This window comes from Miniopterus schreibersii (assembly GCF_964146895.1).
Source record: "Miniopterus schreibersii genome assembly, chromosome: 2".
NCBI lineage: Eukaryota > Metazoa > Chordata > Mammalia > Chiroptera > Miniopteridae > Miniopterus > Miniopterus schreibersii.
In genome coordinates this window covers 129,319,550-129,330,783 of record NC_138102.1, presented here as the reverse complement: position 1 = coordinate 129,330,783, position 11,234 = coordinate 129,319,550, and the positions used below count along the sequence as shown (strand labels likewise).

Genomic DNA, 11,234 nt, shown 5'->3' with positions numbered 1-11,234 from the left:
AGCACATTTCAGGTCCCTTGCGCCCCATGCAGTTGTTTTCCTGTCTTCCTCGCCAGACTGCGGGTTCCTTGAGAACAGCATGCAAATCATATCTAACGTTTCATAGCCCCTAGCACAGGATCTTGCACACCCTGAGATCTAAATATTTGTTTACTGAACTGAATTGAACTGAAATTTCTAAGGGTGTCAATCGAGTCAAGCAGCAAGGTAAAGTTCATAAGTTTCCTGGGTAGTCTTTGTGCCTAAAAATAGCATCTGCAGCCTTGGCAAGATGAAAATGTTACAGATGAAACAACAGCTCATAAAAACATCTCCCAGCATGCGGGTTTCAAAAAGAAACAGCGCTTTCCTGTTAGGAAGGCCACAGGTGGTCCATCTCTAGGTGGGACTGCGGTTAACCCCCGCGCGCATTGCTGGAGTGAGCTGTGAGACGCGGGGAAACCGCATGGAAGTAAGGAAAGGGCTGTGACGGAAAGAACCAGGTAGGGTCACCCGGAATGTCCTTTGCAGCTGTAACAAGAGAAACGGAGAAGGAAGGGCCACCCGCCACAAGTTTAGAGGAGCCAGGATTATTCAGATGTAATAATTCTCCCATCCTCCAGCCGGCAGGGCAGCCGGGCTGAACAGAGATTCCCACGGGTGCGCGGTGAGCAGGCGGGGGGGGGGGGGAGCCACAGGAAGAAGCAGGATCTTCCTCCATCAAGGGGAGAAGAGGCCTCCTTAGTTCCTTTAGGTGATACTGCATGTTGGCCTAAGTGCCTCTATTTCCCCGTCGAGAAATCTGTTGGAGAATTAGATTTTTTTTATTAAAGAATGTGTTTTAATTTTAGAAACCATATTACCATTGTTTCTGATTTCGCTTTATTGCTGTGTCAAAAAGTTACACACAACTCAGATATGCCAGAAACTGGCTTTATTTATGGTCTGTAAACGATCTCAGCTAAATTAGCAGCCTCCATCCTGCTCCTGGGTGGGGTTGGGGGGAGAAAATGGAAGTGAGAAAAGGGACACATAGGTCAGAATCCCAGCAGAAAATGTCCATTACACTCAAACTGGGTAATGGAGAAGTTTACGGGATTGGTTTTTTAAATTTATTTATTATTTTTTTAAATATATCTTTATTGATTTCAGAGAGAGGAAAGGAGAGGGAGAGAGAGAGATAGAAACATCAATGATGAGAGAGTCATTGATCGAGCCCACAACCCAGGCATGTGCCCTGACCGGGAATCGAACCCCGATCACTTGGATCCCAGGTCGATGCTCAACCGCTGAGCCACAACCGGCCGGGCTGATTTTTTTTTAACTTGTGGAGTTTGAAGAACCCTACAAGAAGTAGTGCGATGACCTGAAGCTAACAATAGCTGGAAGCCCGTTAGGGAACAGGATTGAGAGAAATTTCCAGAAACAGGAAAGAGAACTCTGTGGAACAGGGCTATCTGCAAGGAGCTTTCCGTAGAAATCGGGCAGGGAATCGGGCAGGAGGTTTCCAGAGGAATAAACACTGACAGTATTTTCATTCTCCAAACTCCTGCTAACTTTCCCACTTGTCCAATGTGATCAAAAGCCAGAGAGCAAACACATATATGGGGTAACTCATATATATCAGCTTCTCCAGGCGCAAAGTGGAGTGGGAAAGAATAGCAGATGCATCTGGAGGGCCAGATTGGGACAATCCATCATTTTTGTGTTCAGCATCCATTCTTGTCTTTGTTCTGGGTGAAAAATGTTATGTCCCCAACACAGGAAATACTTGGAATCTCATTGTATCATGATAGGGTGATGTCAGCATGGCCATATCCCCACTGGAAAACTAAAATATTAGCCCCACAAGCATTCTTCATATAAGAGATGTAGAGGAGGGAGGAGAAAAACAGGACAAATAATTTATTAACAGAAACTATATCTGCTGTAGTTCCTATTTTTATAGCTGTTCACAGAATTTAAATGAATAATCACAAATTTCTTCTTTTGTCTTCCTTTCCATGTTCCTTTACCCTCTGCATGCACCTCCATCGGATGGAATCCTTCACCTGGTAAAGTGAATTAAACCCTCATTCCTATGGAAATGGAGTCCTTGATGATCTTGTCTCTTTGGGCTTCATGCATTTTTCTGTTAGTGAGACTACCAAGTAAATTGACGAGACAATCCAGTGAATCCCCCTCCCTCGGGTCTAGTCAGTCTATCTAGCCTCCAGGTGTAGCAGTAATGGGATTTCCTCTTGGAAATCCTGTCATCAGTCATCTCAGCCTTCTCAGTCAGTTCATCAAAAATAGACACTCCTTGAAAGGAGATTACAAAGATAAAGTTACTGTAACTCTGGTTGCCTCTGAGACAAGAGGACCACAGTGTTCAGCCCCTAGCATCCCTGCATTCTTCTCTTCTGACAGAAGTGTCTTCACTCAGATCTTAAAATCTTAACTTCTTTTCACAACAAGATCACCTGTCTATCTTTAATTCCCACATGAAGCACTGCATGCTAGGGAATGATAAAGTGTAAATAAAGGACCAGAAGAAAAACTAAATGATTACTTTTCTTGCTAGTGCATATGGTCTATACATAGCTCTTTTTTCCCAGGCAGCACAAGCTGAGTGTCACAGTAAGTCACACATCAGGTTTCTCTGACTCAGTTCCCATCTACTCCAGTGCAGTCATCCCCCCTCCCTGGACTGTTGCTCTGGCCTTACTTCTGTTCTAACTTCCCACCCCACCCTACCCCACCCCCTCGAAACACATATACATGCAGACACACACAGTGAACCTACTCTCTATTCAGCAGCCATAATGATCTTTATAGAGCATGAGTCATCCCAAGTCTTTCTTATGCTCAAAGCTCTGCAGTGTCTTCTAGTCAGTCCTAGATTATGGTTAGTATCTCAGGGTGCTATGTCTCACACAGCCCACAGGTTAATCTTCTTTAATACCTGGATATTGCCATCTGCTACTGGGAGAGGAGACACCCAAGGCCTCCGCCAATGGCAAGAACATGAGCAGTGCTGAAGTGCCAGCCAAATGCTAGCCATTGTCACTGATGGGGAAAAAAAAAAAATGCTACAACAGGTGTCAATGATTATGTCAAGACTCCCTATGAGGAATTTGGAGAATTCTGACTATCTCATATAGCTGCCAAATTTGTCAGTACTGCCTTCCAGAATTGAAGAAGATCCTGGCACCTTATCCCTTACAGTCATTGGCATTCAGACTGTTTAAATCTGTATTTCAAACTCCTTGCTTGAGAATGGAAGTATTCATAAATCCAATTTAAGGAGTATTCTTCCACTTAAGGCTTCATTTGTAGAAGATTGGGCAGAAATGAGTACAGTATCAAATTTTGCTCAAGGCATTGCACTGAGACTCACTTGGAAGAAGAGAGAAAAGGGTCCTAAACCCAACTTATCCCAGAAGTAATTTTAATTCTATCATCCCTGGAGTTTAGCTCTAGTACCTCTCAGTAGTCAAAGCTCACACCCAAAAGTACTAGTTCCACTTTATCCACAAGTGAAACTACAATTTCTATACATGCTCACCAATTACCACCAGGTTTGACCTAATCCCACAGGAACTTGGCAAACAATTGGTGAGTAACTTGAAGGATAAACCCAAGGTTCCCAATTTTTTGGAAAAGGAAACACTTTAGACAGCTGACTACTGACTTTCATCTTCTGTGGAAAGACCTATAGATTTTTCAATGCTAGTATCATTAGTTCATTCTAGATAGAACAAATCCAACTTTTATCTCTACCTCTTTGCTCTCTTCTCTTTACCACAGTACAAAGTTTGAAGATATTCAGTTTTCATTCTCTCTTCAGTGTGCTTCCTAACATCTTACTCATTTCCACACATAAGACTTCTCTGTAAGTGCTAAACTTCACTAGCAGATAGACTCCCCAAGCTCAGTAAACTTCCCCTTTACTTCGTTTCCCAATTTACAGGAAAACTAGAGAGTGCCCCCCTCATAGGTTTGAGCTAGAACTAATGCAGTTCACCTACAGCAACAGAGGCTCCATATATTTCTTCCCCAGTAGCATTGCTCCTTTCTTTTATCCACAAATTGCTAACAATACAGATGGAGTCTCTTTAATTTTTTACCTTTTTTTCTTTCAGAATTACATGCTGAATCAACATAATAAATCTATATAGGCAATAGAGCAGAGAAACATCAAGCTCAATAAGGTTCAGCTACTAATAGTTACACAATGTTTTTAACATGGCTCTGATTCAATTTTCTCATTTGTAAAATGGGGATAATACTAATACCCACCTCACTTGCGTAGAGTCAAGAATATGAGGTTCTTTTATATGAGGTTCTTGGCCCATTTAGCAAATGGGAATGATGATGATGATAACGATAATATTAAAGGGAAAAATCACAAAGCCACAAGACTTAAGATATCAAAGTATTTATTAAGTTCAAATAAACATATAATAGAGCCATAATTATTGTCATAAATATTAATATTAGCCTTATACTTAAGTAGCAATATCATGATTCTATAAATAAATCCATATTAGTAAAATGACATAAATAAAATGTATATTTATAACAATAAATAAATTCATAAATATAAACTATTAATTATTAAAAGAAAGCTATTTAGGTTTTTTTCCCCTAAAGGAATGGGAAGTAATATTTTTGTAAAAATAAACTGGCTTAAAAATAAATTTCTGTGTCTAAAACGCCAACTACAATAAAACATTAGCAATAAATCTCATGATTGTTCTCTTTTTAAGCTAAGCAGGGGTTTATATGTTTATAAACCCATGACTATGGAGTTTGACTTCCCATTTTCCTTTTGGTAAAAGAAAACCTCTGAGGATCTTGTTATTTCCTACAGGAAGGGTTATTATCCATTTTCCAGCTTTGCTGTGATTAAATGCAGGCATTTCTCAGGGTCATAAACAGCAAATCCAGTTCTCCAATTGCTTTGATCTCTCCACTTTCTCCAAGCTGTAAACATAAGAAAACACAAGTATTTGAGTGTTTATACCATATTTTTAAGAGAGGGACAAATTAGAAGAAGATAGCTTGGTTAGGTTGCTGGAATAGAAACCAAGTTTTAGCCTTTTGTAAAAGATTAATAGTAATACCTTTTAACAAGAATATTATATGATTCACCAAAGACCTTAAAATCATGGCTATCTGAACTAAGAGGGCACCAAGAGGCATCCATCTCTGGTGTACCTCACTCTAATGAAGTTGTTTAAAATCACTTCCTAACCAGAGCAAACACATGGAAGCCGTGCAGGGGGGACCTAGACTGAGGCCCATTATGCCTTGTCCTACCCCATAGCCCTACAATCGTCTATGACGAATATATTATTTACAACAATCGCCTTGAATCAAAACCACACATTTACCAATACACGTGGGCTTTTTCTGTTCTCACCTTTCTGACAAAGGAAAAAAAACAGGTTTCCATTTTTGTGAAAATACTGAATTAGTCCCATTCAGTTGCTTGAATTAGTAGAAAGCCAAATACAGTTTCTAACATTCCTTCTATCTCTTCCTTCCAAGTAGTATATAAGTGAGGCTTTCAAACCCAATGGAAAAGAGAGCCCAAATTCAAGTCCAAAGCATCTTCCTCTGAAATTCATCTACTCTATTAAATTCGCTCTAGATTATTTGAAGGAAAGCCATCATTGTCTTCTATGCTTTGCTCTCCTTTCTCGCCCTGCTTTCTTCCACCATTCCACCTTTCCACTCTTCCTTTGCATTAAGGCCAAAGGATCTTCATGAAAAAATGTTTAAAGCCTATCTTGTCCTACTGTCTGTCATCCATTCTACTACAGCCTGCTATCTGCTTTTCCCTCCAGTGACAGGAAATTAATACATCCCAAGACTTCCTTCTCATTTCAGACAGCACTGACCAGTTTTTCCTCATTTGAGCTTTCTCTGAACAACATCCCTCTCTTCTGCCTCTGCCGTCTGGAGTGACAAGGTAAAAAAGGCATAGCCACTCTTCCACATGACAACCTATTGCACATGTGAAAGTTGATTCTCTCAAAAAGGAGTAAAAGCTCTAAAATCTGTTTTCCCACACAGATCACCATCAGATGTTTCTCTCTCACACTTCACTCTTCTAAAGGCCACAAAGTAAACTGACTTCAGAGATTTTTCAAACCAGAATGGCAAACACTTCTTCTTGGGTAGGGCATGGCCATGTCCAGCCCTCCACACCTAGGGAATAGTTCTATGACAAGAGAATTGAGCTTCACAGTGAAAACTGCAAAGGAAAAAACCATTCTGTTTGTTAAATCATGCTCAGGAAGAAACCTTTTTTGGAAAAAACATCAAGGTGGGGAAAAGGGGAAATTGTGACTATGCTTGTTGCTGAAAATTTCATCAACTAGAGCCTTCGTGTTTCTGAGGTTTAATTGTACCTGCTTGCAAGAGCATCACTTTCGCTGCTACTAATCATTCCTCTGGTTTTGGGATGAGTCACAATTGCTAGTCTGAGCCTTCTACTGTTATTCTTTTCCCCAAATAGGCCACATAATAGTATTATTCACTGTAGAAATATATACTAGCCTACACCAGATAGATGCTCATTATCTACCTAAGGATTTATTGCAGTGGAAAGGAGACTAGAAAGGAAGGGAAGGGGACAGAGGAAGGAAAGATTTCCAATTCGAACTTCCATATTACTATAATAAATCTACTACTAATATTTTCATTCTATTTGAAACTATGTAAAGAAAATTGAGGGTTCTTCACTCATGCTTTTAAATTCAAATCAATAACTGTTGGGTATTATATTATGGTAATTAAATATAAGTATCAGTCATTTCAGAAATTCAGCCTCTATTCGAGTCAAGTTCTTTTGTTATGATTGTCCTGGGTTTATTTCTCCAAGTTTTAAATCATCAAATTAATGGCTTAAAAAAAATCACTTCGAATAAATTTGCCCCCAGGCCCTTTTCTGTTCTTGAACAAGGGCTTTTTCAGATTACATGGACTAGCAGGAATCTTAAATTTCCCTAAGAATTAACAATACTAAAACTAATTTATATGAATTGCTGCTGGAAGATTGCTAGCCTGGTTGGGATGTAGGAGAACTGTATTCTAGCCCTGGCTCTGCCACTGGCCACCCCCAAGAAATAGGGTGATGAGATTAGAAAATCTAATTTCCCATACAGTTCTAGAATTCTATGATTTGCAAAATTTAGCAAGTGATTTATAAATATATAGACACATCTATGTACATATACACCTAAATTATCAAACTCATAGTAGAAGACTCAAGTAAAAAATCATAATTTGCAGGGTAAAAGAAAGAAAGGAAAGAAAATAAAAAACATTTGTCTCTTCTATATAACAATTCAACATTAAATAGTTATTAGTAGTACCTCTTTCACTGTGTCCTTCAGCTTTTGCACATTTCTGTGGATATGCTGGTTATCACTCTCAATATGCTACAAAATGAAAAGCAGAGTAATTATTTTAACATTGTCGTACTGACATCTTATGAACCTCAGTGTCCCTGACTGAGGTGTTACAATTCACCTGGAATTAAAGTTCTTAGCATTTGTGCCCACAATGACCTAGATTTCGCCAGTGACCTAAATTTTCTGAGCTCTTGAATTCTCTTGGACATCAAAATCCAGTCATTTCCCTTATATAGGACCTCTCCTCACTTTTGGGAAATCCTACTGAGGTTTAAGTTTGTGGAAAGAGTAGAGTGGTTTATGCAAATTCTGTCAAGATTACAACCTTAACTGGACCTCATAAAAAAATGCATGCTCAGGACAAGAAGCCATACCTAAAACATGTTGTGTGAACAGTGGGCCCTCTTCAATAAGTACTAGGTGCCCTTTGCTCTGCCTACTTTATTCAAAAGTTTTCCATAGTTTTAAATGTTCAAAGGCATCAAATTTACACACCTTTGATTTTGTCACTTCCCAAGACATCAAGAGGGTAGGAGTCTTTGTCCACCTACCTTGGAACATTAAACCTTCCCATTTCCCTCTTTCCCATCCCTTCCCTTGTTCAATCTATACTCAGTGGATCCATTCCCACATCTAGGTGTTTTTTCTTACAGCTCCCAATACCATTCTTGTCTCACATAACCTGGGTTGCTTTTCCCAGGGACAAATGAGCTTTCCACGCACTTGTCTTTCAGACCCCATTCATCACCATAAACTCAAAATGTTACTCAATTAAAGCAAAAACAAATACTCTGTGATTCCAAGTGACTCCTATAATGATGTTGCTGAGATACTTCTTACTGCCAACATGGGATGGGGCAATGAGGATTGGGGGGAAAGGGCTCTAAATGGAAGAAGGAGGGAAAGGGTGGACTTAGGCTGAGAGGACTTACGCATTGGCTAAGCTTGTTGCTGAGCCTGGCCAGGAAGGGCACCACCTCTTGCATGTAGGGCTGGAACCTATCAGACTGGGGGAGGAGCACTTCTTCAACTGTAAAGTTCAGCACCTGCTTCATCAGATAGCAGCGCTCACTCATCTGCAGGCAAAAGTGAAACATCAGGGGTCATATTAGGGCACATCCAGAAGACCCAAACCATTATTACCACCACTCCAAGTAACCATGGATGGCACCTTGCCCTGCCTATCACTCCTATGGCTTACCTTGACTCCACGGAACAATTTCTCTCCAATGAGACGAACGTCTGTGTTGTTATCTACCAAACTAGCCTGGAAGAGAAGAAAAGACTAAGTGGTTGGACATTGAGGAGATAAAAGAAAAGTCTGTAAGTAAAGGCGCACTTTATTTCCTCTCCCAAGAGCAGCCCTATGAAGATTAAGGAAAGAATTCAGATGTGTGCATGAGTTTAAAACAATGCACCGAAAGGTACAGGGAAAATGAATAGCCAGATGGGCTACTACTTGGTTCCTTTTGGAGTAAAACTCAATGTACGTATTTTAAAGGCCAAAATGGAAGGTGTTCTGATAAAGCCCAATTTACAAAGAGTCTATAAAGAGACAGAAAATGACTTCTGGTCTACCAGAAGAGATAAATAATGGGTTCTTAAAGATCTTAGATGTGCTATGCAGAAAAATTTAAGAACTATTTGAGTTCCAAGTAGGTAAGATACAAAAGAGAGAGATTGAGATGAGTACCTCCTTGGCCAGCATGAAGGTGCGGTTGGTGATATAGGGCTGCTGGAAGTTGGACTTGTCAAGCGTGCAGTGAGACCTGATGGGCACAGCTGCTCCTCCCTGCACCGACAGGGCAATGAGAAGAAGGCAGCTGGCAGCCAGAGTCCCCATAAGGGAAAAGCTCGCAGATTTCTGCAGGGTGGCCATTGCAGACAATTCTAACTCGATCGATTGGCAGCTGGAAAGAAGAACCTGGTATCAAGAAAACAAGAACATAAAGGGAAGAAAATTAAGTATCAAGAAGTGTTACAACAAGCAAACCTATCATACTAAGTTTGCTGAAACACTTACCTGTTTCAATGATTCTGCTTGTGATGAAAAGGTAGAAGCTGCTGCTTTTATAGCCCTTAGGAAACCAAATTTTTTTTATTGTGAAAAATATGACATCAGCAATTATCTAATTTCCAGTGTCGTCTTCTGAGAACTACCTAACCACCATACAAGCCCACAAAATGCCACCTCCCATCCTTCCCACCTTGATATGCAAGGATTTCCCTAAAATGTCATTATTAGGTCCCCGATAGTGTTTTTACAGGTAAATCCTAGAATTTTCTAAACCTGACACATTTTTCAGAGAAAACAATTGCTTCGTCTTTATAGATTCTAGATTTAGTATAATATTTTTTGATCTTCTGTAGTAACTGAGTAAGCATTTTGGTCACGGACTCATTTTCCTTCCCAGCTTCATAGATTCTTATCTCATTAGAGTTTATCAGAAATAAGGGCCTGTGTCCTATATCCTCTGCTTTGAAACAAACAGTGATAACATCTTGGAGATAATTCAATTTTAAAAAATAATTTTCTTATTTTTTAATATGTTAAATCCTGAAAAAGACACATTTTAGAAATAAAAGTGTTGGCTGATTCTAAGTGCTGTTTTCCTCCCATTCTTTTTTTCAAGTGATCATAACCATTATGGTAGATGCAAATATATCTTAAATTGTTTTCATTGAATTAAAACCAATATCAATTTAAGTTTGAAAATATTAATGTTGAACAATCTTATCGCTATTTTTCTTAATGTGCAAGTATTCTAAAAATACAGGGATATAGTAGTTCATCTTGAAATTTTACCTGCACTCATTCTGAACAACACACAAGTCTCAAAATAATATTTCCAAAAATCTTATAACAATTTTTAGTATATGTATGGACATCTGAAGATGAGATTTTGTGTGTGTGTGTGTGTGTGTGTGTGTGTGTGTGATCTTACCTTCATTATTCTCATTCCCTCCACACCACCCACCCACCACACCTCTGTGCCTGCCATAGGTTGCTGCTCTAATGTATTGGGTATACCTTTCTGAATATGCATGCATCCCTGTAAAACACGGAGTATTGTTTAGTGCATGTAGGTATTTTTATTTTACAGGAATGATCCTCTTTCTTAATTATTCACTTAGCACTATGGTCTTACAATCTATCTATGTTGCTATATGTAGCTCCTGTTTCTAACACGGCATTCTGTAGTGTGTAGCTATACTTTACTTACTTGTTTCCAATTTGGTGGGCATTAAACCACCTCCCATTGCCTACTCTATAGGCATTGCAGCACTAAGAAACCTCATGTAAGTCATTTGATTGTTTTGGGGGTTTTTTTTAGAATATCTTTGGAATAGTTCCCCAGGGGTAGGTCCACTGGGTCATAGGAATAAGTTCATTTACTTTTACTAGATTTGGCCAGATTGCTAGCCAGAAAGGCAGCATGGATATGCTCTCTCATATCAGTAAAGAAAGGTTTCTATTTTTTACATCCCTACCCACACTTGGTATTATCAAGCTTTAATTTTGCCAGCTTTTGGAGGTATGAAATGGTATCTCATTGTTGTTTTAATTTACATTTTTCTTCATACACTTGCAGCCACTTGGGTTTCCCCCTTTTATGAAATGATTGTTCATATCAGTTGCCCATTGTTCTAGTGGGCTCTAGTGGTCTTTGATCTGTTGTCATTATTGTTGTTATTGTTGCTTTGTTGTTGATTTGTAAGAATGCCCAATATATTTTATAAATTACCCTCTTTTAGGTTGTAGGCATAACAAACTCTTCTCCCAATTTGTGTTCTGTTGGCTTTGTCTATTTGTCCTTTGTTGAACAGAGAACTTATTTTTCATTTTAT

General features: G+C 39.2%; 1 protein-coding gene across 1 annotated transcript; it reads right to left on the bottom strand.

The window, feature by feature from the left end:
• Positions 1–4,869: 4,869 nt before the first annotated feature.
• On the bottom strand, positions 4,870–9,264 carry IL22 (interleukin 22; the record flags this gene model as incomplete). Its single annotated transcript, XM_081128485.1, has 5 exons — positions 4,870–4,947; positions 7,347–7,412; positions 8,318–8,461; positions 8,587–8,652; positions 9,079–9,264. The coding sequence occupies 5 exons, from the start codon at positions 9,262–9,264 to the stop codon at positions 4,870–4,872; spliced, it is 540 nt and encodes a 179-aa protein (XP_080984611.1).
• Between the last annotated feature and the right edge of the window lie 1,970 nt (positions 9,265–11,234).